Here is a 27,922-nt window from a genome sequence, read left to right as displayed (position 1 = left end):
CGAAGTAACTCTAATAAGCAATTGTGACGTAAATTGTTGTAGTCGCGCATCATGCATGGCGCGCACATACAGTCAACGAGTACAAATCTTGTGCTTGGGTTGCGTTTGTGTATCTACAATGCGTTGGTTCATAAACTGGTTCCAGCCAGATTTCTCAAATACTTAAATTAGTGGTCAAATTCGGCTCCTACTGCGCAAGCGCGCTAGCAAAAATATGGCCAATATTGCCCTCTGTTTTGTACAGGATTCCTATGGGCAAAGCCCGGGGTGGGCAACATGGCAAATGTTTACCTCGTTGGTGTGGGATTGAAAGTAGCGAGCAAAATATGACTTTTATTTATCTCCTAAAATGCCTTGTATACATGTAGGTAATAATGTTTTATGTCCTCATGAAACAAAAAATGTAATTTGAAGTAAAACTTTGAATAAAATGATATTTTAGCCATTTTATGTATCGGAGTACATGGAAGAGTAGTCCTTGCCTTTACATCACTATGACATCATATATGCAGCCAATTTGAAGTCTCCATGGGTAAAGTGATTACCAATATTTACAACTTAAAAAATCATACCTTTCTTATTGTTTGTCCGATATTGTTCAAACTTTCACCTATCAGCTTGTCTGATTTTTTTTTCCTCTAAAACAAGTTTTCATTTGGGTCGGATTCCCCTTTAACACCTGGGAGGAGAGTGACTAATGTGGATAAGTGCCTTGCCAGAGGACAGTAGCGCCCGGTGGGATTTTAACCCTTGACCTTTGGTTTAAGAGTCAAGTGACTGAATCACTACATCATATCACCACAAATAATGAAAATATTAAAAAGTAATTAAAAGAAGGAAGCCAACTCTCAAACTAGCAGAAGAAGAAAAAGTACAGAAGAAGAAGAAAGGATGAAGAAGAAGGAGGAGAGGAAGAAGAAAAAGAAAAGGATAAACAAGAGTAAAAAAAAAAATAGAATAATCATAAAACGAACAACAAGAAGAACTGGAAGGAAAGCAGAAGACGAGAAGAAAAGAAATTATCATCATTATAGACAAAATTTGATAAAACTATATCAGTGGTATCACAATGATTCTCTTTTTGTCTTGAACTGAGGGAGGGGATTGGGGTGCGACTTAAAGTTTAATACTAACCACACCTGATTATTTAAGGCGCAATCTTATTGATTAATAGGCAGCTGCGTGCGTCCTCTTAGAGTGATTTGACCAATATACCGATGTCTTTGATTCGGCACGCAACTTGGCATTTAAATCTAATTGATTCATTTATCGATTTGTTTATTGGTATATGCACATATAAATATTGGCCAGCAGAAGGGCTGAAAGGGCCAATTTACAACATAATTAGTAAAAAAGTAAAAACAATAGCTGCAAGTACAGAAAAATTGAATTTTTTGGCGTATGCTTGAATGGCATCAATAATTATGGAAATAAGAGATAAGAGAAAGAAAAGTGAGGAAGCTGGTGGAGATAGTAGTAGAAATGTATTGCAGAACGAAAAAGTTGAGAGAGGGCGGAAAAAGAGAGGTGAAAATAGAGGGAGATCACACATACTAAATAGAATACAAAAACCAAGAACATTATGAAATGTTATAAGAACTGCATACATGTAAGTACATTAATGAATATTCTATGCAATTCACATCCAGCTACATTTCATGGCAAATATTGAAGTATGCAAAGTGTGACTCTTAGTCAAACGTATTTTCTTTGTGACCCCACATCCAAGATTCACAAGTGTCCTAAGGAGTAGCTTCCACCATTCAGGTCAAGAGGTCATCACCCTGGGCGGAGGTGAGGAAATATGGCTCTTCTTGGATGGACACCTGATCATGGAAATCATAAATCACAACTTTCATCAAATCATCTGCAAAAAAGCCGAACTACAGAACAACGATGGTATGTAGTGAAGTTGAAGTGAGTTGTGGGGAATAAGCCAGTTCACGGTTAGCTCACGATCAACTTTTCTCCAATGACCTTTGTGATTTTTCATTAGGATAAGCACTATCATTTTCAAATGTAGATGTTGCGTAAGCTTTACCGGTAGAGTATTCAAATTCTAAGAACAAAAGGCATTGTATAGACCAGGTAACTAGAATAGTACATCAGGGATAAAGTTTGGATATCTGTTTTATTGTCTGCGTTTAATTGGCACATTTGACTATTGTTTAGGCTACTGTCAAATACCAGTGATTATGAAGGCTCTATTTATTACTCTTCAGCTTGGATGTGATAAATATTTTGAAAGGAATACATGAATAATTATCAAATCACAAATGCCTATGTCAGTGAATTTGAAAGCCACCTTCATGGTTGTCTCCAATGACCTTTTTCTGCTTGTGCGCAGTTTACAACCGTGAACAGGCTTATTAAGTTTTGTTCATCTCAGACAATATGTTCACTACACAGCAATACACTCATTTTTGAGAACTTATTTCACAAATTTATTCATTGGATGTTAAGAAGCTGGAGATAAAAAAAGTATCCTGACATTTTCAGCCATCTCCATGATTGTGAATGGTTTATAAACGATTGGTTTGCAGATATTGATGCAAAACTGGTAAATTCCTGATTTTTGCAAGTTTGTGTAGCTTTTTACGTTATACATTACCCGACTTTGAAAAAATCTATAAAAATGTATTTTATGCTTTTGAGTATCAGCACGTTGCACACTTTGTGGCCTGGCTCAAGATTTCAAGGGCATATTGTAGAGCATAACAAGCTTAATAACAATAATAATGATGATACTAGTAATACTAACGCTTCTACTACTAATGATAATAACATTTTATATATATTGCAGTTCCTACATGTATATGCATATATATATTCTACTGTGCTTAATACTTGGTATCATATATTACCCTGGTAGTAGCTGAGCCGCCACATAGGCTAAAGTGTTATTAAAGAGAAAACAAAAATAATTTGAGGACCAATGCACTTCACCTGGGTCGAGAGCAGCACAAGGCTTCACCAGAAGCAGCTGAACTGGGGGGGGGGTGACTGTCAAGTTTTAGGTATATAATATTTATTTTGTTTTATAAATGTATGGATACCTGCTCCTCTCTTCTCTTCATAGGGGAGGTGAGAATATCTATATACCAAGGAGTTATTAAGCATGGGAGGTGTGCTTCGCTGTCATATCTACCAAATGAGAATGTGACCATCTTGTTAAGGGTAAACCCATTTTTTGTACCTATTTCATCACTTTATAATTTTCACAGAAAAAATGATTAGGGGCAGCTAGAAATTAATTCTTGGCTCAAAGGAGCTTTTATTTTGTCTTTATGGTCTGTTTGAAGTTCCAATTATGAAAGAAAATCTGAACATCATAAAAAAAGATGCACACTGGTAATTCTGGATTATTCATATTCAATTATTTTTTAACACCATTTCATATTTCCCCCTTTTTTTCTCATTCATGTCATATGTCGCTAGATAATGATTTCAGCTTACTAGTTATTGAGGTACCTGATAATGACCTGATATCCCAATATATGAATTCATTCCTGGGCCACGTCTTACAAAGATTTGCGATTGATCCAATCAACCACAACTATGGAAAGCAATCAACATCAACTATAACATGCATGTTTGTTGAAGATATTTTCTAGATATGATGTATATGCATACATTGTTTGCTTTCTAGAAAATTCAGCGTGCTTTCTTTTGTTCACAAAGGGCATTGTTATAATTTCCTGTAGAAAAAATGATGACATCGGTGGATTTCCATATATTTTTGAGGTAGATTAGATCAATCATAACTCTTTGTTATACGGGGTCCGGATAATGATGGTGAAGGGAACATCTTTCATCATACACCAATTTCCAATTGTATTGTTATTAATATTTGCAAATCCCCGTGAAACAGTTTCTCCCACAATGCAATTTCATGCCCGAAAGTTCATTCTGTCCTATTTGTTAATCTTAAAGCAGATACGAACCAGTAGCGCCATATCGAGTCCTCAACTACTTACACCTGGCCAGTTTCCTGACTCATAATGCTAGTGTAGCCTAGTAATATAGACTTTAATGATAACATGCTTAATTAACTACTCAGTAAATTTATACTGCAATAATTATGTTACCAAGAAGCAAAATATTTACTTTTCCTCTCAAAACATTTTAGTTTCTCTATACAAGTACAATTATAGGTCAATTTATTCTCTGTAGTATTAGTAGATATCTGAAAACGTGTATTTTAAGACTATGTATTTATAACACATAGTCAATGAGGGACCACACACAGTTCACTCTCCCTTCAAAACATTGGCGATTTATACACATTTGATGTGTTATGAAATTCGTCCAAACATCATCTTATCTTTATATGTATCCATTCATTTTCAAAGGTTGGGGATTCGTACACATTTGATATGTTTATGGCCGAACGGTTTGAGTGCTCCTCAGAACTATTCATGGAATTCCAAAACATCGAGCTTCCTTCTGATGACAAACCGGTCATCTCAGCTTCCTTCCATACAAGCGAATGGACGGGGACTGGTGTAGACATCGGGACCTTTGTGATTGGCGAATTCAATGATGACATCAATTTGTATGTGGGCGAAGTCGCGACAGAATTTGAGAATGGTGAGATTAAAAGGGTTATTATCAAATAAATAAGAAAATAAAATGATATAACCTTTGTATACCACACGTATCCACCTTGCTAGGTGCTCAAGGCTCTCCTATATTACCCCGGCTAAGCTAGTCTACCGATTCTGGTGCGCACAGGAATTACTTCCTGCCGGTACCCATTTACCTCACCTGGGTCGAGGGCAGCACAGTGTGGATAAATTTCTTGCTGAAGGAAAACACGCCATGGCGAGGATTCAAACCCACGACCCACTGTTTGAAAGGTGCGAGTCAGAACCACTAGACCACGACGCACCCACACTATTATGTGTTTCTCTGTATTTCAAGTCAAAAGATGGAATCAGGGAAGAAACGTGTACTTGTGAATGTTTTAATATGTAAAATGTTTTGAATATTTTTAAGGATTCGATGGAATAGAATAGATGATGAGATAAATATTTCCTATAGTATAGGTCTTCTACTATTTTGACCATCTGCAGCCCGAGTTTGTGTCTATCTATTTCTACTATCAGATGGTGTAATTTTCAGATTGTATATCGGTGACATGACATTTGCTGTGGGCTTTATTTCGTCTAAGATAAAGGTTTTAGGGTAACAATATGGTTTTATCTTTAACAGATTTAGGATTAGGTTTAGGATAGTTTCCATTTAAATTAAATCCAGGGTTGAAGTCGGCTATTCCATTAGTGTGTGGAATATACAGCGGAGCAATTGTCGCTAGAGGAAATGTCATGGAACGCTTATGTAATGCCTTTGAATAGGTGCTAGTTATATCAGAAGAAACAAATAGCCTCCTGAACACAATCAAATACGGAGAAAGAAAATGTATTGGTCACATACTGGGACAAACCAACGAAATATGTAACATATGATTGAGGTTAGGGTGGGTTTAGACCAAAAGCTTTGGTCTCTGTTATATTGGCTGTTCCGCTGAACTCCGTTGGCTCCACTCACCAATTACAGACACCCAAGTTCTAATTTGATCTTTACAGGGACTCACTGGCCATATGTTTAAGTATTAATTTCGGATAAACCAGGGAAGTGGGAATTGTGCGACAGCCGAAGTGAGTCACTGCTTTTTTTCCCTTTGAAGTTAATTTTTTTTCCATTATGGTGCATTTCAGGCCAAAATAGAATAATATTCCTGCTAAAGGTGCAGTACTTTTTATCTAAATTTTTATCAGATTTTTTTATTGAAAGACGAGAGTCTAACCAATAGACCACACCGCCAACAATCCTAACCCTAACCCTATGCCCTTTGCGATATTAAGACAGGAGCAGTATGTCATGTCACTGGGAACAGTGTCATATTTTCCAGGGGGCCGTTTCATAAAGCTGTTCGTATAAAGTTAAGAGCGACTTTAAGAACAACTGGTGAACCTTTCTTATGCGCTAAAGCATCGCCAATGGTACATGTATGTACCATTTACCAAAAGAAAGGATCACCACTCGTTCTTAAAGTCGCTCTTAACTTACGAACAGCTTTATGAAACACCCACCAGGTCAGGGCCACGTTGCGTACAAGTTACTATATTATGGTAACTTTGCCATTCAATAATAACTACCATGGTAACGCGGATCAACAGCCAGCCAAAATCATGGATTCCATGCAGTTAAAATTGGATGGCAAAGGTATTATGAAGGCAGTTTTGGGGGATTCTTGTCTTTGCTTCATGGGCCCGTATTCTGAAGTCGGGTTTAAATTAAACTCAGGTTTAAAGTTGTGGTTTAAGTATGGGAGGCCAAAAGTATCAAAATTTTTATTAAGTTGTATGTTTCTTATGTTTATTGTGCTTTTTTCCTGATTCATCGTTGATGAAGACAATCATCTATTTATACGTTATAGATAATTATGAATGATTTGAGAGCCAAATGAGATGAAGTATGATATCTCTACTGTTAGTGATTTATGTAACAATTGGCTTCCCATACTTAAACCACAACTTTAAACCTGAGTTTAAGTTAAACCCGACTTCAGAATACGGGCCATGGTGTTTAATTACTCTTTCTTTCTTTCTAGTTAACTATCAACCTGAATGCTACACCGACCCGCAAGGCTTGGATTATCGAGGGTTTGTCAGTGTCTCGGAGAATGGTCATGCGTGCAAAAACTGGTTATTGCAAAGCATCGTTAACGACACCTACAACTCGGGTCTGGGCGATCATAACTACTGCAGGACGCCATCTATCAACGAGACAGCACCAGTGTGCATCACTGAACTAGATCCGCTTACTGTAGAATACTGTAACGTTGGACCCCCTCAGACATGGTGTGGAATTCCATACGCATACAGTACGTGGAATATCATCATAACATTGAAATATATGTTACATTGGATTTAAAAACATTACATTTGGGAGGATTTTTTCCTCAAAAATCAATACAAAATGCTTATTGATGTACTAATGAATCTTCCAAAGACGAAAGATTTGACCGACCATGCCAGGTTTTTGAGTGCACATATATCAATCTTATATCTATATGTTTATATGAAATTCTTTTAAAATGATATGTCAATCTTAAAAAAATTAGAAATAATAGGTAGACAATTTTGCAGGAATCAAAATTATGTAGAGTCATCTACCAGGGCTTAATTATATCAAATTCAATCAGAAACTTTGATTTTTGCATTATAAAGGTCCAAATATTTGCTCACTTTTCTAATTGAATCATAAAATTATTAGTTTTTAATTTTAAGTTTAAAAATGTTGCTCACCTGCTTCGCTTGCTCATTGCTTTTTTAAAGTCTTTCTCCATACTCCATGTTTGCCCCCCCCTTTAAATTGTATTGCTCATCTGTTAAATAAGCCAGTTCATAGTTCCACTCTGCGCATGATCAGAAGATTCTGCGCATGATCAGAGGAAGGTCATTTGTACTAAAGTGACATGATGGTTTAAAATTTAATGAGATAAGCACCAAATTTGATGTCTTGATTATTCATATATTCCTTTGAGTTGTGTTTTTGTCTCGCCTGCATAGCAGAGCGAGACTATTGGCGCCGCTTTTCCGACGGCGGCGGCGGCGGCGGCGTCAACATCAAATCTTAACCTAAGGTTAAGTTTTTGAAATGACATCATAACTTAGAAAGTATATGGACCTAGTTCATGAAACTTGGACATAAGGTTAATCAAGTATTACTGAACATCCTGCCTGAGTTTCAGGTCACATGACTAAGGTCAAAGGTCATTTAGGGTCAATGAACTTAGACCATGTTGGGAGAATTATTTTCAAAATCTTAACCGAAGGTTAAGTTTTTGAAATGACATCATAACTTAGAAAGTATATGGACCTAGATCATGAAACTTGGGCATAAGGTTAATCAAGTATTAGTGAACATCCTGCTCGATTTTCAGGTCACATGACCAAGGTCAAAGGTCATTTAGGGTCAATGAACTTTGGTCAAGTTGGGGGTATTTGTTGAATTACTATCATAACTTTGAAAATTTATGGATCTAGTTCATGAAACTTGGACATAAGGTTAATCAAGTATTAGTGAACATCCTTCCTGAGTTTCAGGTCACATGACCAAGGTCAAAGGTCATTTAGGGTCAATGAACTTTGGCCAAGTTGGGGTATTTGTTGAATTACCTTCATAACTGAAAATTTATGGATCTAGTTCATGAAACTTGGACATTAGGTTAATCAAGTACCACTGAATATCCTGTGCGAGTTTCAGGTCACATGACCATGGTCAATGGTCATTTAAGGTCAATGAACTTTGGCCGTGTTGGGGGTCTTTGTTAAATTACCATCCTAACTCTGAAGGTTTATGGATCTAGTTCATAAAACTTGGACATAAGAGTAATCGAGTATCACTGAACATCCTGTACGAGTTTCAGGTCACATGACCATGGTCAAAGGTCATTTAAGGTCAATGAACTTTGGCCGTGTTGGGGTAAATGATGAATTGCCATCATAACTTTGAAAGTTTATGGATAGAGTGAATGAAATGTGGACATGGGTGTAGTTGACAAGTCTTAAGTCACCGTTCAAATGTCATCTATGGTCAATGAATGTGGTATTATGTCATTATATGAATGGTGTTTTTGTGAATTATTATTTTATAGTAGTTTTCAAAGTTAGCACTGCTGCTATATTAAATCGCGTAATGCAGGCGAGACTACCAGAGGCGTTCCACTTGTTTTAATTTACATCCACAAAAAACAATTTGTCCACGGACGACTGGTATCTCACAGTTTTGAAAATACATTGTACAATATGCTATAGTATGCATTCAAAGTAGAAATGCAACAAATACCTTCATAGAGTGTTGAATGGTCTGCTATTCTAGTTACCTGGTCTATTCAATTTCTTTATCTTGCTATGTAAGGCATGCTTACGTAATATCTTGCTTTGAAATCTGCCTATCACACTGAAAGAAATCAAAGGTCATTTGACCAAAATTGTCCAGAAGTAACTACGAACTGGTCTATTCACAGAATTGTCTATGAAAGATCAGTAGCATTATTCGTCACAGAAGCCATTGCATTCTTTCTTAAAAACCTTTATCTTTTTCCACTAGAAACGTTCGTTACCATGGGAGCAGAAGATGGAAGGTTGAACAATATTTTGTTCTCTGCAAGCAGTTTTCATAGTGAAAGGTACCCACCTTCTAGCGCCAGACTTAACCAGGAAGCAGGTAGGGCAGATATCATTTTTGTGTCTCCTGTGTAGCAGAGCGAGACGGCATCGTCAACATTCAAATCTTAAAACCTAAGGTTAAGTTTTTCAAATGTCATTGTGAATTAGAATGTACATTGACCTTGTTCATTAAACTAAGACTTACTTGTTCGACTTTAACATAATCAAGTCTTATTGAACATCCTGCCTTGGTTTGATGACCCTTGACCAACGTCCAGATGAAATCCTAAGGAAGGTTTATAAGTTTTTGAAATATCATAACCTTGACATAGACAAGACCAATATGGGGAGAATTTGAGTTCAAGAAGCATTTTGGGGTAAAAGTTGGAAACCGGTCTGTTTTCCCTAATTGGAATGTGCTGAATCTGATAAGACCAATTCCCAAGTCAATTTTTCATGTTTTTATCACCTAATTTGCATAAACAAAATGGCTGCCAAATTGACCATTTATAATCTTATTTCTACAATATTTTTTTTATAATATTCGCTTTCACCAATATGGATACTGCAAAATCCAGCATACATACAGTAACATGTACCATTTGGGAAAATTTGTTATTTCTGTTTGTGGCTAATTGATTATGCAAATGTATGCATATTTTGCAATATTATGCTATAATTTGATAATTGCACCTAAAACATTTATTATTTTGGGTACAAATAGCATTTGTTTCATTGTGATAATTGTTTGGCCCTTAAATATAATATTTAAGTCAATTTTTATATGTATTTTATTGTTCGTTGATATTTTTTCATGTTCTTGTATTTTCTGCCAGATCTTTAAAAAACTAATATCAATGGCAGACAAATATTAAGCTTCAATGATTGAATCATTTGATAAACTTCTTTTGCCACAACTGTTAATTGTACTCAGGAACAAATACACACACATGCTCCTACACCCACACCTGTATATAGAAAATAATATACTTGCAAGGTATATTAGACATGCCCAATATAAAAACATTGATGCTGATCCTATAATCATGAAAATAACCAGATTCAATGAACCCGTAAGAAAAGAAGAGTTTAGAAGTTAGAAAATCTGTAATCATGCTGAAATTAAATTTCTTGAAATAGATATATTAAAATATTTTATATATCCTTTATAATTAGATAACAGATCTAATAATCAATTAAAAGTATGATTTATGCAGTGTAGTTTATCAATCGGATATAAGTATCAGTACATTATAATCACCTACAGGAACACCAAACATGTCAGGAACCCACCATCCTCTGAAAGATATCTTCGTTATCAATTAGAAATAGTCTATCTTATGAAGATACTGAAGATATGAAGATGTGTGAATATTAGAAATTTGATAAATGGACAAGGGGACATTACACAATTCACTGTGGTATTGAAAAGGTGCACTCCGAGCATTTTAACACCTGAAACAAGATCTGGTCAGACTGCAGATTATCTCTCATTACAAAAGTTTAGGTTTTCTCTATGGATCTGTGACATGAGAATCGGACATATCTCAAGAACACAAACACGATAACTTTGATACGAACTGCATCCACAGAATACTTGTACTAAATTGGTTTGATTTCAACAATTAGAGATGACTTTTATAATATGAGGCTGCCCTATCAATCAAGCCATCCAATGGGACATCAAACCAATGATAACTGACATTGATCATTCAACACCCCGAAGGTAAAGGTGTATATCAAGTTGGGGAAAGCTGGATGCCGGCTAAGTTGGATGAAGCGGCAATCCTTGATAGGACAGGTGCAGTACTGCATTGGAAAAGATATATTATGGAGATGCACATGTAATCCGTTAATGAAGTCCAATGATCATTTATAATATTTCCTCTACACTCCAGAAAGCATCTGCGAAGTGGTATTGAAAACTCGCTAACCTTATTTTTCTTGAATATTGAAAGATGGCCGCCTGGTGGGGCATTGGTGTGCGAAGAATTCCGGCCCAGATGAATGGATCCAGGTTGATCTGGGGGCCGTCCATCCTCTTGCTGGTGTAATGACCCAGGGTCGCAGGGATCTGTGGCTGTGGCCTGCAAGTTTCCGGGTAATCTACAGCTCAGACGAGGTCACATGGTTCTCCGCAAGAAACCTAGATGATAATGAGGTAATCTTATATAATAATAATAGTCCTTGTATAGCGCATAACACATTATTATTACCCCGGGTAGGGGTAATCAAGTATCACTGATCTTCCTGCACAAGTCGTAGGGTATATGATCAAGTTAAAATGTCATTTAATGTCAAATAACAAAGTATTTTATTATCATAGGACTGGTATTATTACCCTGATTATTATTATTATTATATTCCGACAAATGATAATAAGGTAATCTAATATTGCGATAGATAATAAGATGATATGATATGTAGGAAAGCTGTTCGCATATGACTCCCCAAATCAAATAATTGAAATTCTAATAACTTTTTTTTGCTGTTTGATGGATTTTTCTCAAACTTTTATAATTTTCATTATTTTTGCTATTTTTACAATTACTTTTTGTCAGGGTGAACTTTCCCTTTAATAACTTAATTTGCATATGTCTTCTGATTTGCTCACAAGGATAAAGGTGAATTACAACCCTTTTCCATTGTCCGGGTTAGATGCTGGAGTGCGCCCCACAGGTTTATTATCTGAATAAAGCAAGCGTGAATCCCACAAATCGTGTAACTCTAGTTTATTCTGTATTAAATGTTATACAAATAATGGATGTTTATGAGTGCAATGGACAGAATACTTCATGAGGTGAGAGATGAAATGGTCCATTCATCTCTTTCACTGAAATAAGTATTCTGTCTATTGCACGAATGAAAAGCATTCATTACTTGGGCAATATGACACCTAAAAATATATATCTTTGTCATGGAGCGTTGTGGCCCAGTAGATTAGTTTCCGGACTTTTATTTCTTCAGTATTGTCAATTGGTTTCCTCAGCTTGTGCACAAGTAACCCTAGTACATACTTCAAAATGGATTTGTATTTTTGGTACAGAAAGAAACAAAAAAGGTGTTGAACACACAGCAAAATTAGCACAGACTATTGACAAGCGGCTTCAGTTATTTCATTTATAAACTTCTAGAATATTCATTAAAAGGCTTTTTTTCCAGATCATCATGCACATTTGTTTTCCAATTCTCATCTCCAGATTTTCACAGGAAATAACAACCAAGATGGGGTTTATCCGAATTACTTCCGGCGGGAAATTCTGGCCCGATACGTCCGGGTCACCGACGTGATCATGAATCCATCGACATGGGAAGTTCCGTGTTTGAGATTGGAGTTGATAGGAGTCCGTTATGAAACAGATATGAAAGTCCTTGAAATACCATCACCAGGTAGGTCTCTTCCCCTCCCCCTCACTCTCTCTCCCTCCTCGCTCTCTGATCTCCTCTGTCTCTCTCCCCCCTTCCCTCTCTCCCCTACCTCCCCCTCTCTTTCTCTCCCCCTTTCTCTTTTCCCCCTCTCTCTCCCCCTTTCCCTCTCCTTCTCCTCTCTTTCCCTCTCTCTCTCCCCTTGTCAACTCTGAATTACTTTATTTAGATGCTAAGGATCCTCGATAATGAATTCCAGTTATAAAAGAAATAATGGGGGAATTGGTTAACCCTGTTCATTTTAGTTTTACAGAGTTTGAAAACCCAGACATCATTGACCACATTTAAGCCTTGCTCACACCCTTGTCTTTTGGGCCTGTGTTCAGCTTCAGATTGCCTGAACGCATAAAAAAAGACAGTCAAACACAACACAACGCAATGACTCAAGACTAATGCAAAGGCCTTGTTTTCTAGCTCGGTAGTTTGAAGAGTTTTCAAACATCCGCACCTGAACGCAGCCAAATGCTACCAAAGTTAAAGGTCAAGTCCACCCCAGAAAAAATAAATAAATAGAAAAAAATCAAACATGAATAATGCTGACAACTTCATCAAAATCAGATGTAAAATAAGAAAGTTATGACAATTCAAAGTTTTGCTTATTTTTCACAAAACAGTTCTATGCTCAACTCTGTGATATGCAAGTGGAAGAGAGTCGATATCATTCACTCACTATTTCTTTTGATAAATATTTGAATTGTACAATATTTCAATTTTTATAAATTTGACAATTACTGGATCTCCTTGCTTGAACCACAAAATGTTGAGGGTTTCAAAAAACAAGGAGAGAGTTGAGAAGAAATTAATTGAGGGTTTCAAAGAACAAGGAGAGAATTGAGAAGAAATTAATTGAGGGTTTCAAAGAACAAGGAGAGAATGATATGGACAATTTGCAATTGCATTGAAACTTCCAAGCAGTCTGCAAAATCTTATGCCAAAGAAACTTGTATTCTTGTTATCTAAGTATTTACAATGTAACTTTTACCCTAAAAGGCCAGGGGGGGGCAGGGTCGGATTCTGGTACCCAATTTATTTTGAAGTACATTTGATCGGGATCCTACAAAATTAGCAGTTGGGGCAGTACGATAGTTCATTGGAGCAAATGTTTTATTTCATGCATAAATTAGCATAATTCATTAAATAAACAATCTTATTATTTTAAAGAAATATTAACCACACAGATTTTGTCACACACTACCACTGCAAATTTTCGCGGCGCTCGAAGGTCGAGATCTCTGGGGGTGGAATCCACCCCCTCCCCTTCCCGGCTGTAAGAGGGGTCCAAATAACGGCTCTTTTAGGGTTCAAATCTAAAATTATAACATTATGAAGGAGAAGAATCACCGTTTCAGATATGCTTAAATTTTTCATTTTTGTTTCGAAGACCACATACCATTTTTACAGAGATTTTTATTTGGTTTGAGGTAGCTGGGCACATACATGTACATGTAAGCCTGAATTCACAATGGTTGTTTTGAATACCTTCGGTTACGAGTCCATTTTTCAAAACAGTGGACTCACTAATAAAATAGCGTGCTCAACCATGTCAACAAGCATCATTATGGGGCACTGTGACAAAAGCACGCGTTAGCATTGGAAATTTGTCTAATGCACTTGGTAAATTAAGCATAATTTATTCACGAAATCTGCCATGGGTTCAACCGTTGGTTTTCAAAACCACCTTTGCTAATTTGGGCCATACCGCCCTTCCTTGGATTGGATTGAACTATGCTGACATTATTCTGATTCTTGAACCTTTTCAGCTTCATACGCTCCCTTGGGAATGGAGGATGGACGCATACAAGATGACCAACTCACTCAAAGTTCTTGCTGGAATGAGTATCATTGTGCTTTCCGAGCTCGTCTCAACATTCAGGATGGTAATTGACTTCAGTATAGATCTTTACATTATAATCAGGGAGGTGAAACTCTGCATCCGGTCAGACATGGAGAAATTTTGGAAGGTCAAAAGTGCACACTACTCCCATTTTTCGCGTACAAGCCTATGGACACCGCAACTTCATGGGACACCAGCGAAACGGAGACGTGGTCATAATTGGCCTGCGGGCACAGCGTAGAAATAAGTATATTATCACTTATTAGCATAATGTGCGACGTGATTGAATATGAAATGAATTCATAGAGCTGCGTCTTTGGTAAAAAAAGATTAAGCCATTCATTCCCCGTTCATCCCCCAGGTATTTAGTTGTTTATTAATCTTTTCTTGTTTACATATTTTTAATTATTACTAGTATCTGTCGCGATTATTACTACATCAATTAATACAACTATTTATTTGCTAGCTATTTCCCTGAAAGACATATGGAAGCTTACAAGGGATTCATTAACTCTTTGCCCGCCACGTACACTCCCCCCTGCGCCACATTAATTTTGGGGTGCCACATTCAGAGGGGGTTTGCGTGCACTGTCTTATTCAACTCGCAATAACTTTTTACTGGTTTGTCGTATTGAAAAAAATTGTGTAGCAAAGTTTTAGAGAAATGAATATTCTTGCCGATGGTATCATTTTTGCTATGTATAAAATCATAGATTTTGAGAATTTTAACTTTACATTCTGTTTCCAATTTTTTGTTTAGGAGGGTATTTTATACCTCTTATATTCAATACTTCCTAATGTAGGTTAAATTTCTAAGTTAGTCCATTGAAAAGATGTGTTCTTTAGCTTTTATTACATACCAAATCCATGTCTTTATGGTCATTATGAGCTAAGCAGTTTAGGATTGAAATGGGGCATTTAAAAAGAGTAAACTGACAATGAACTAAACTCTTCTATTGAAATTGTCCCTGGCTACTTCTCAATAGACTTCCCGTCCTGGGAGACTTCCCGTCTATTGATACTTTGATCCCCTTATTGTTATAGGGAGGTGGAAATTTGTATCATTCTTTTATTACAAGGAAAGCAGTGCAAGCTATTGAAAGCTCATCGAAATATATCCTAAAGCAGTTCAAAAAACTAAATTTTACGCGAAAAATCTCTAAAAAACGTTGGCGAAAGCTATAACACGGAAGCTAGATTCGTAAACAATGCAATACACGCGTCGCTATTGTATGTGTGTCCACACAATTACAATTAAATGCGTTCCGTATGCATTGTGTGCTAACTGTGACTAGAGTCGTCGTTGGCAGTCCGCTGTATGTGCTGCGAGTCGTCCGTGGCGGGCAAAGAGTTAATAGGATTGAACTTAAGGATCTCGATCTTTGCTCTATTCATCAGGTGTTCATCACTCCCATTATTTTCATTACACACATGAATAGCCATAAATTATTAATGTTTTTTTTTTTTTTGGGGGGGGGGGTAAGTACTTCAAATGATCAGTGAAATCTGAGCAAGAGAGCAAAGCAATCAGGAGGTCATTTTGTCCTAATTTTGAAACTGAAATGAACAATCTGGTGCAAATCTTAAGATTGAAAAAAAAAATCTGAGTTTGGGATGGGAGTAAAAAGATAGCCCAGTACCCCCCCCCCCCCGCATGAATTTGCTCTCATCAAGGCTATCTTATAAAGGTCGATCACTTCCAAACAAAATTAAATGTTTGTACCTGCCCGCCCCCTAAATCTCTCTATCGATCCCACCCCCCTCTCTCTCTTCCACACATACCACATAATCATGCGAGCAAACAGTTATTCTCATATCATTTTTATTTTTATCCCACTCTTAAATCAAACTCATTTATCTCTTTAGGAAGAACATTTAATTTTGCTGCACCTTATGATAAAATGTCACAGTATGCCATGTTGCAATGGCTTTTATGGGCTATCTTGCCATGCATGCATGGTATTTCGATACTTTATGTTATACTCTTACCTGTTGTACTAGTATTATACCCATAGATACCTGACAAACAAAATCAATCAATCAATCAATCAGTAGCACCATCATATTCCAGTCATATAGAAGTATCCTTCATTATCATCATTACCATCATCTAAATAGTGCCATTTCATCACAACATAGTTTGGTAGCAATAACATCATCATCACATATCTTTCACGCAATATGAATTGGTGGATTAAATAAATCACGAATAAATCAAGATTAGAAAGTATATTTCAAATTAAAATGTTTATTAAGGAATCAATTTTTGAATATATGATTACAATATTCCTATCCTTTTTTTTTATCGCCATAGTATCACATTACATGTACATCAGCAAAATACATATAATGAAAGCAACAGAAATTACAAGGCTGTTTAAAGGGAACGGATGTATTTTTTGGGGTAAAATCTAGAGGAAAAAACATGTAAAAATTAAGTATGTATATTCACTTTCATAGGTATTGATAAGCCTTATATAGTCAATATAAGGGGCATCAAGGATGTCATTAAAATATTAACGTACACCTCTCTCTCAAAGTCGGTTACTCAAATATCAAGTCATTTTTTCAACATTTGCTGACAAGAAATAGCATGCTAATCTCACCGGGGGCACTTCACAAAAAAGGGGAGCACATTTCCACATTTCTCTAAAGAGTGCCTTCCCAAATCTGCACATTAGTAAATCAGTAACAAAATTGCTTATTTTCTATTGTTGTGAAGTGCTGTGTTCTATTTCCAACAAAAAAGGATTAAAACGAACAAAACGGTGCAACTTTTCACTTCCCCCAAATAAATTCAACAGCTTAATGTCCAGCACTACAGCTGGGTCCTTGTTTCATAAAGACTTAAATTATGGTAAATTTGCCCAAATTGTAACTAGCATGGGAACCTCAATGTTGATCTGTTGCTTTAATGTGTCCATGGTAGTTACTGGAATGGCAAAGTTAGGGTAGTGGTTAGTCTTAATGAAATGGGGCTCAGGAGTGAGAGTGATTTCTTAGTCCTTGGTTCTGTCACCTTGTTTTTTTAGTATGCACATTTTCAATGAAAACCTATTATTTCTAATCGTCTTATGTATGTCTGTAGGCATGTATGTTACATAGCCCAGACCTCAGTAAAGTCTAAAGACCCATTTTGAATTGATTATATTACCAGAATACAATCTATCCCTTTCAAATATCATTAAAAGTTCTTTCACTACTATAAGTACTACTGTAACAGATGATTAGAACATTAATAAAGGGTGGGTAGGTTTGCCCTTTGGGAAAATATTTTAATCTTATGTGAAACCTATGGACTTAAATATTTATACTCTAATGTTATTTTTTTTCTACAGATGTGTAGTTCAAGCAACATTCAATATGTATTGACACATTTATTCAAATTCATTCAATTTTAAAATGTGTAATTGCGATGAAGTAACTACTTGTTATGAGCTTGGCCTCCATGTTCTTAATCTGCTCTGGTGATACTCAAACAGCCTGCGAAACCTGCATGGTAAACAAAAAAGAGAAAAGAACAAAATGAGCTGCTGATACAAATTATTTCTTACTCATCTAGTCCAGTTTATTAAGAAGTTTTAAACTTTTTATTAGGCCCTAGCTACTCTTCCATGCAATATTATTTAGATAATGCACATGTAGTAATCTATATAGCCAGATAAAAATCATAGATCACTATTTATAGATCATTATTCATATAACTTTTTTTTATTCAGTATGCAAACTCATTCAAATATTATATCATAATATTACTCTCAATATTTTGTCCTTTTTATTTCTGTCTACAGAGTAACAGAGTTTTAAAGTGATTTTCTGTATGACTAATATAGATAAGAGACATGGACAATAAGTATGCATTGATGAGAATGTAAATACTGGTGAATCTGAATCCAAATAAATATCAAATCACAATGGAGCTTTATAATATGGGATAACATGATTCAGAAAAAGTAGCTATAGCCCCCCCCCAAAAAAAAAGGGAAATAGGGGGCCTTTTTTATGAAAATAAGCATACCTTGCAAGTTTTTAGTTCAGATATCCTGTTCCTCATCAGATTGTAACTCTTGGTGATGTGCAAATGGTAGTTGACTTTGTACTTCTGACTGGGCTGGGACTGCTAAGAAATACACAAAATACACACAATACTTTACAGTTTAGAATTTTAGAGGTGATAAACAAAGTTCCTCTTTTAAAACAATATTTTCACAATTTCCAGCTAGTCATATCCTAAGCCTATGAATATTCCCAACTAGAAAGAAAAGCTGGTCTTGACCGAAACTTCCTTCTCTCTGTATCATGTTCCACTGATGAAATAGGCATACCTTGCTCTGTTTCCACTGACCATCTTCATTGTCAATGAGAGTCAGTAAATGGTTCAAGCATACGTGGCCTACTATAGCGAGGCCTTTTGTCAATCTTCAATATACATACACCAAGCCAGCTTTGACAGATGTAGGATAATCATTATTTGTGTGATAATTTGGGACTCTCTCATTCACCAGTGCGAGACAATTATTTAATTTTTTGCACTCGTCTATAAACTTGTCTATAAACATGTAAATCTCTACGTCAAGTTGGCGGGAATATGGGGAATTTTCAGGAATTTTTTTTCTTCATAGGAACTGCTGAGTTTTTTTCCATACAAAATGAACATTGATGTTTTCATAGAATACTTTCGTAGGATCGTAACCCTTGGGCCGGTCAGAACCGGGACATATTGTACGATTAACGAAAGTGCAAGGTTATCGTACAATGGCTTGTGATGGTTGTCTGCATTTGCGGAGCATGGGTGGATTGGGGATTGTTGCACTTTCTCGAAAAGGTGGTTTGAGGGAGAGGAGTCAAATAAACGCACCATTTTGACACAACGGGGAGGGGGGGGCTTACAAAAAAGTCTTTTCTATGAAAATCTCTTTTACTACCAATTCCTTTAATGATAAATAAGGCATTTTTATAGCACGCATATCCACCTTATTTAGTGCTCAAGGCGCTCTTGTATTATCCTAGCCAAGCTAGTCTACTGATCCTGTCACCTACATGTACCCGGTACCCATTTCCATGTACCTCATCTGGGTTGAGTGTCACACATTGTTGATCAACTGAAATCACACATAGCTGGGATTTGAACCCACGACCCTCTGTTGCAAATCTGGTATCTAATCCACTGAGCCACAGCTCTCCATAACTCTAGAAGCCCCCCCCCCCCCAAAAAAAATACACACAAATAAATAATTTGTATTGGACTACTCAACACATCCTTTTGTGAACTCTTTTTTTTGTGTGAATCATTTGGTGAAGTGAATTGACCACTAAAATAATGCATATCTTTGTAATTCAGTGGTTTCACAATACGGTGCGCCACCTACTGGTAGCAGCAGACAGGCCGAAATTTGCAATTCATTATGGGAAAAGGTCGAAATCTCTTGTGTCACTGGCCGATGCGGCTAGACCAACTGTTTACTAGGTCCTGGCTGTGGGAGAGAAATTTGCCACATATTTCTGTGCAAAATTTAGAACATTTTCGGCGGATTCTTCCTCCGCTTATCCCAAATCGTTTATTTTTTATTTTTGAAGCATCACAGTACACTACTATGCAGGCTGCCTGCGCCTGAGCGCGATGCTGACCCCAAAGCTTGTAGAAGTAAGAAATTTGGCTTCTCGCTGCAACTGATATATGGCACACCATATTGTGAATCCACCGAATTTCTCCATCTTTTTCTTTCTGTCATTTGTAGAGGATGGAGTCGGCATCGGAGGATGGGTCCCAGATTGGCGAGACCACTCCCCGTGGATACAGGTTGATCTTCGGGAGACCAAGCTGGTTGGTGGGGTGATGACCCAGGGAAGGACTCAACATAACAATGTCTTTCGGTCATTTTCTGTGTCATATGGCATCAATGATTCTAACTGGGTTTCTGCTAAAGATAGGAGAAATTCAGAGGTATGCAATTCGGTTCAATTCAATTCAATTCAATTTCTTTCATTTTCGAATAACAACAAACATATACACACATAATATGCAAAGAAGAATAAACATCATAATAGATACTTCAGTTACAAATAATATACAAAACTTATTGGCAAATAACACATTTTGATAATTGAATAAATCCATGACGTTTGCTCAAGCAACAATAGTGCTGCTATCGACTAAGCGACACTAGCCTAGATTTAACCCTAAGAAACTGGGGGGCTTATTCAGCTCCTAGACATTTTTTGCGACATCCACCATGCAAAATGTTTGACCGCGTCACTAGCTGACTTTTTACTTTCAAGTCTTACACAACTTTTTAGACTAAAATTGCGACCCCCGGATACACGGTTCCGAAATTACGCAACATTTTGTAAGTGCATGCAGACCCCAAATTGCTCCAAAATGTGAATTACTGTACAAATCCAATGCAAATAGTGTTTTAGTCAAAAATCATAAATGTATCATGTATTTTTCCTAATACTGATGAAAATGAAATTTTTCGCAGAATTTGATCTTAATGTTTTGTAGATTATGTCATGGGTAACGCGTGTGCCAATTTTCGTTGCGATTGATGGCCGAGATCATACTAGTCTTCTTAGGCATGGAAATAGACCAGTCTATTTAGGGTTAATGCTTAATCCTACCCCAAACCCAGCTCCAAGTCTGATATAAAACCCTAACCTTCCATCTTGGATGAAATAATGCCCGGAGCAATTACCGCAGGAGCAAATGGCATGTCATCTGCAATCCACAAGGATGTTGTACAAACTAAGTGTGACTGGAAGCCATGCGTAAAATGCCGATGCGGTCATATATGTAAAAATATAATGTCATTGATGAATAGGCAGCGTATGTTAATTAGCATGATTTGACCAATGCTGCTACCAGGATCCTATACTGCACGCAACTGGAAAATTGATTTTGACTAAAATTGCACATAATTTTTTGTGAAACACCCCCAGTATAAATAAACACTAGACAAGGCAGGGAGGGGTGGGTTGAAATATACCCCTGTAAACAATTTAAGAACACATATTAACATTGATAAATGATAATAATAATGACAATAAGTAATGATGATAATATGCAACACGTAAATAATGCCTAATACAGTACAGAGTTTCTAAGCCCTATGTACTATTTCTCTGGCTTTAGCACACCTGCCTTGGTTGGGCTCAAAAGCAGACAGGCAGTATCTTCCTAACATACTCATTTACTACACCTGAGTGGAGAGTGGCGAGGGTTGATTAATGTTACTGCACATCGTTGAATCAGGGAGTTGGGAGTTATCCCAGCCAGTTATCACACATCTTTAAAAGATGTGGAGCGTTGTGGCCCAGTGGATTAGTCTTCGGACTTTGAAACAGAGGGTCGTGGGTTCGAATCCCAGCCATGGCGTAATTTTCTTCAGCAAGAAACTGATCCACAGTGTGCTGCACTCAACCCAGGTGAGGTAAATGGGTACCGGTAGGAAGTAATTCCTGAAAAAGCTGTGTGCGCTATGAACGCCTAGCTTAGCCGGGTAATATAGGAGTGCCCTGAGCACCTAACAAGGTGGATATGTACGCAATATAAATACCCTATATTATTATACAATTATTACATTAGTAGCAAGCTTATGAAGTAAATTTTTTTAATAGCAAGTTAAATTAGAATAAAAATTTTTCTGGGATTTTTTCCAAAGCAACACTTGTTTCCTTTTTTTTCTCTTCAAAACACTGGTGTTTTATAGTATAGTGTACTGTGCCGCTCAAATGAGTAATTTATCAAAGTAGAAATCTAGAACATATTTTAGTCTTAGAACTATAAAAGGTAAAAATTTAAACCTATTAGTATTAAACCTTTCCACGCGTACTTCGCACCAATGCACACTCTGTACCGCTCTAACGTCGCGTTCCACGCTCGAGCAAACAATCCATTGTCTCCCTCCCTGAAAATAATTCAGCACGGAGGGGTTCATGGCCCAGCGCACAAAGAGTTAAGTATGGCAAACACAAATCATTTTTTTGCAGACCCTTGTCTCAAGTTAAGTGGTCTGAAATACAAAGCCTCCAATGACTTTTTGTACAGATGGCCCCCTCCACTCTGAAATTTAAACTGCAAGTTGTATATTTGATTTGATTTACTTATTTTTTATAACAATGTAATAGAACATAAATATAACAAATATATTTTGACAATAAATCAGACATATCATTGAACATAAAATCAGTAGCAGAAGATGATTTGCCATTGCCAAGCAAAAAAAAAATGGTTGAAAATATGACAAATATATGCTGGTCTTGTTGATTAAGGTTTCAACCGTGGTCTGTGCCTGCAGACTATGTCTTAAAGCCAGTATGAACCAGCAGCTTAGTAATAGTACCAGCTCAAGTCTTTGACTACTATAACCTCGGGGGAGGGCACTCCCATATATTGGTGGTTCGGGGACGTGCCGCTTTGATGACCCCCTTTTTCAGACCTAATTTTCAGTTCTCTAGATACTCCGAATGACAAGAATTCCATTCAGGATCCGGCCTGCCCCGCTTGCAAGACCCTCGTTACGAAACATCTCAGTTCCCTAGCCCTGCCCAAATCCGCTAGCAGCTCCATGCACCGCTAGCTCCCACATGCATGCCTACATGCCCAGCGCTAGCATGCACCATACCCACTGTACCATGATCCCGTTCTGTGGACCCTGTTTTTCACAACGCACGCAATACATTTTGTTCCCAAGACCCTGTATTTTACCCTTGTGATCAGTTCCTTAGACGCCCATTTCAGCGTTTTGTGAGGCACACCCCCATCAAAATATAATTTGAGTGCCCCCCCCCCCCGGGCTCTAACTTAGACTGGTTCCTAATTCATAAAGCAACATTCTCAGCAGTGTAGTCTTATGATAGATTCTAGTTTAGATAACACAAAATTTACTACTTGGTGCATTCATATTGCAATTATTATGATACGGCCAAGTAGCAAAACAAATAGACATACAATTTTAGGATAATTTATTATCTGTATTAGGGTTAGGGTTAGAGACCACACAATACATATATGTTGGTCAGTTCGCTTCCCCGCAAAGTAGTTTTATATTTCAAAATATTTCACTTATCAAATCTTGGAAATCATTCTTTTCCAGTTTCAATGTTTATGTCTTAGTGTGGAGGTGTCGTGTGGAGTGTATAAGTCACTTGACTCTTAAACCAAGGGTCGAGGTATCAAATCTCACCTGGCACTAAGGTCCTTTGGCAAGGCTTTTTCACTCTCCACCCAGGTGTTAAATGGGTACCAGGTAAAACAGGGTAGAACAGTTGCCTGGCTGGGATGCTCCTCTGCAGGGGCGGATCCAGGATTTTCCAAAAAAGGGGGGGGGGCACATTTTCCTGATGCAAAAAAAAAGATAAAGAAAGGTTTTCAACCAAAAATTTCATTTTGTCCACACAAAAATTTGACAAGCAAAAAAAAAGGTCCTTACTTTCAAAGGGGGGGGGGCACAGTTGTGTTTTAACAGGATTTTTACATGATAAATTTTAATTATACCTCTCAAAGGGTGGGGGGGGCATGAGCCGGCTGCTCCCCCCCCCTGGATTTGCCAGTGCTCATCTGGGAGTAGAGGTGGAGCATGTGATGTGTGGAACAGTGATAGATCCAATGGCCGTAAAAATAGATGTGATATATAAATGTAATGATTATTATCAGAATTATCGTTATTAGTATTAATAGAAGTAGGAGTATTATTATTGTTATCATTATCTTTATTATTATTATTATATATGATCATTATAATTGTCATTATTCTTATCCCTTAGACCTTCATATCAAACTACGATGAGGATACAATTGTGGTGAACTACTTTGACAAGCCTGTTACAGCGCGTCACGTGAAACTTAACTTCCTCTTTGATGCAAGCTACCCGGGCGCTTTACGCATGGAAATCCTGGAGTTCCTACCGAATTATGGACCTGGCATATCACAGTTAGGTAAGTACAGTAGTACTACATCCACTATCAAGTAATACTACTACATTATGAACCTGGGATATCACAGGTTGGTGAGTAATACTACATCCACTATCAAGTAATACTACAGAATTATGAATCTGGAATATCACAGTTAGGTAAGTAATACTACATCCACTATCAAGTAATACTACAGAATTTTGAATCCGGAATATCACAGTTAGGTAATACTGCATCCACTATCAAGTAATACTAAGGAAGAGTCCTTATTATCAAGACTCTACTTGTAAGTCAAATAATTCATTTAATTATGTTTTGTCCAATTCCTCACCAGATAGTAAAGAAACTGGAGAAGATAATTTGCCATTTTTTATGGAACGCAAAAGTTGACAAAGTTAAGAGAATGACAATTGTAAAGGAATATGAGGATGGTGGTATTAGAATGATCGACATTCAGAAATTAATACAGAGTTTCAGATTGAAATGGTTGGCGAGAATAGTTGACGATACAAGTGGTTATTGGAAAGATTTTGCTTTATTGAATTTGGAATCAGTAGGGGGTGTCAGACTAGTTCTTAACTGTACTATGGATAATCACATGATTGAAAAATGGTTTGTTAACAAATTGCCAAAATTTTATGTTGAGATTATAAAATCATGGTCACACTTGAAAGAATCAACAGAAAAGATGATTTGTTATCGAACACACAGATTCTATGGTATAGTAAATATATTGTATATCATAATCAACCATTTTTCTATAGAGATTGGTACGCTAGCAAAATAATTTTTCTGAAAGACATTTGTATGGAAGGAAAATTTGTATCTCTTACGAAACTGAAAGAATATTTTGAATCCGAGAAAACAAAAGCAAGAGCCCTGTTTGATTATTCTAAACTACAAAGGGTGATACCGAAAATATGGTTGAATGATTTAACAGATGGTATTACGTTGGACATTCCAAAAATACCACTGAAGGGAAAAGAAAAACAACTTAAGTTCTGTTCCAGCAAGCTATTTTACCACATTTTATTAATACATGACAAAACAAATGACGCTCCTACATATTGGGCTGACTTTGCCGATAATCCTATAAATTGGAAGAATGTCTTTCAGAGAAATTTGAAAAATATGGGGAAAACAAATTAAAACAATTCAATTTGAAATTGTTGTATAACTTAATTCCTACGAAGAGGATGTTGTTTTTATGGCAATTGGACAATGATGATAAATGTGAAGTTTGTAATATCAAAGAAGATTTAATACATGCTTTTTTGTATTGTAGTTTGAATAGGCATTTCTTTTATAATTTATTCATAATGATTAAAAATGTGTATGACGTAGACCTTTGTTTTCATGTCGATATTTTGTTGAAAAATTACAAAGAAAAGAAGATTGATGATATTATAACAATAGCACTTTGGAGTAATTATAAGATGTTAATTTTTAGAAACTTACGTAGAAAAGAAGAAAGAGAAAATAAATTATGGTTTACTTTTGTCAGAGAATTGAAATTAAGATTAGATATCAATAAGATTCTGAGGAAAAGGAGAAAGAAAGAAATGTATAATTTGCCTGTTGCTTTGTAAATGTATCTATGAGTTTTGTTGAAAAACGATGTGAATATGAAATGAATTTTTGTTGAAAATAAATGCCCCTGTTATGGGTGAAAGAGAGAGAAAAAAAAGAGTAATACTACAGAATTATGAACCTGGGATATTACAGGGAGGTATTAAAGTAATACTACATCCACTATCAGGTAATACTACAGAATTATGAACCTGGGATATCGCAGGTAGGTAAGTAATACTACATCCACTATATTGTAATACTGCAGAATAATGGATCCGAGTTATCACATTTAGAAAGGTAATAATACATACGCTATCATGTAATGCTACAGAATTATGAAACTGGGTTAGGTAAGTAATATACTACATTCACCATCAGGTAATACTACAAGATTCACTCTCAAGTAATACTACAGAATTAGGAACCTGGGGTATCTCAGTTATACCATAGTGCAGTGATTTGGCGATTGTGAAATTTGTCTGGAGCCCCCCTCCCCCACCCCCTCCTTGTGCAGGAAGGGTTATCTTTAAAATGGTAATATGATGAACAGATTTTTAAGACCTATACATATTTGCATTGTATATTTTCCTGGTTTTTGTGTGTTTTCTCTTACAGATATTGAACCCTTGGGTATGGAAGATTCTGCTATTCTGAATGAAAGCCTTGATGCAAGTTCCGAAAGATTGTTGGTGTCCTTTGCCAGATTGAATGGGCCATCAGGTAAGAATGGTAATGGCAATGGTAATGTGGTGATGATGATGATGATGATTGTGATGATGGTGATGGTAATGATGATGAGGATGATTGATGATGATGGTGGTGATGATGATGATGATGATGGTGGTGATGATGATGTGATGATGATGATGATGATGATGATGGTGATGATGATGATGATGATGATGATGGTGATGATGATGATGATGATGATGATGATGATGATGATGATGATGATGGTGATGATGATGATGATGAGGATGATTGATGATGATGGTGATGATGATGATGATGATGGTGGTGATGATGATGTGATGATGATGATGATGATGATGATGACTGACTAACATGGACAAGTCATGTTGAAGGTGTTAACGATGGTGGGGATAATGATTGTGGTAATGATGGTGATGATAATGATGATGCTGGTGATGGTGATGATAATGATGATGCTGGTGATGGTGATGATAATGATGGGGGTTGGGATCATTGTGATGACAGTGGTGATGATGGTGGTGATGGTATATGCTGCCGTACTTTGGCTAAAGGAAGCAAGTTACAAAACTATCATTTGTTGTAAATGAGCAATGTGTGTTCGTCATTTACATAGGCGTCAATGCAATATAACAGAATATTTTGTGCAATATCTTTTCCTTAGAATGATTATTTCTTCCCCAAATTTTGCCTCAACGTACAACATACTAATGGTGTTTCAGAAACAATAACTCAAATTTGACTGATGTGTCACTTGCTTCCTTATGCCAATGGTGGTGATGATTATGATGATGGTGGTTGTGATAACTGTGATGACAATGGTGGTGATTATGTTAGTGGTGGTGATGATGGTGGTATATGGTGGTGATCGAAAAAAATGGTATGGTGATGAATGTGATCGTGATGATGATAGGGTGGTATATGGTGGTGATAGTGATGATGACGATGGTAATATATGGTGGTTAAGGCAATGGTATGGTGGTGATAGTGATGATGACGATGGTGATATATATTGGTTAAGTCGATGGTATGGTGGTGATAGGGATGATGATGGTGGTGGTGGTATATGGTGGTGAAGGCGACGGTATGGTGGTGATAGTGATGACGATGGTAATATATGGTGGTGAAGGCGATGGTATGGTGGTGATAGTGATGACGATGGTAATATATGGTGGTTAAGGCAATGGTATGGTGGTGATAGTGATGATGACGATGGTGATATATGGTGGTTAAGACGAAGGTATGGTGGTGATAGTGATGATGACGATGGCGGTATATGGTGGT

At 36.7% G+C, this 27,922-nt stretch overlaps 1 protein-coding gene across 1 annotated transcript; it reads left to right on the top strand.

The window, feature by feature from the left end:
• Positions 1 to 697: 697 nt before the first annotated feature.
• LOC129263246 (lactadherin-like) lies at positions 698 to 27,307 on the top strand. Its single transcript, XM_064100429.1, has 13 exons — positions 698 to 735; positions 1,730 to 1,899; positions 3,080 to 3,177; positions 4,353 to 4,590; positions 6,617 to 6,889; positions 9,121 to 9,237; positions 11,138 to 11,340; positions 12,380 to 12,569; positions 14,366 to 14,482; positions 20,178 to 20,383; positions 24,205 to 24,376; positions 26,543 to 26,647; positions 27,303 to 27,307. Exons 1-13 carry the CDS (start codon positions 698 to 700, stop codon positions 27,305 to 27,307), a joined length of 1,932 nt encoding a protein of 643 aa, XP_063956499.1.
• The last annotated feature ends 615 nt before the right edge of the window (positions 27,308 to 27,922 follow it).

Source organism: Lytechinus pictus, chromosome 6, assembly GCF_037042905.1.
Source record: "Lytechinus pictus isolate F3 Inbred chromosome 6, Lp3.0, whole genome shotgun sequence".
NCBI classification, from domain to species: Eukaryota; Metazoa; Echinodermata; class Echinoidea; order Temnopleuroida; family Toxopneustidae; genus Lytechinus; species Lytechinus pictus.
Note: the sequence above shows the minus strand (reverse complement) of the source record. Positions and strands in the feature narration are given on the sequence as shown.

Excerpts from the sequence above, each read along its gene's own strand:
- LOC129263246 (XM_064100429.1), top strand. The coding sequence starts at position 698 with ATGTGGATAAGTGCCTTGCCAGAGGACAGTAGCGCCCG. Across the intron at positions 3,178-4,352 it reads ATGTGACCATCTTGTTAAGG|GTTGGGGATTCGTACACATT; the intron begins GTAAACCCATTT and ends TCATTTTCAAAG. Across the intron at positions 24,377-26,542 it reads ACCTGGCATATCACAGTTAG|ATATTGAACCCTTGGGTATG; the intron begins GTAAGTACAGTA and ends TTTCTCTTACAG.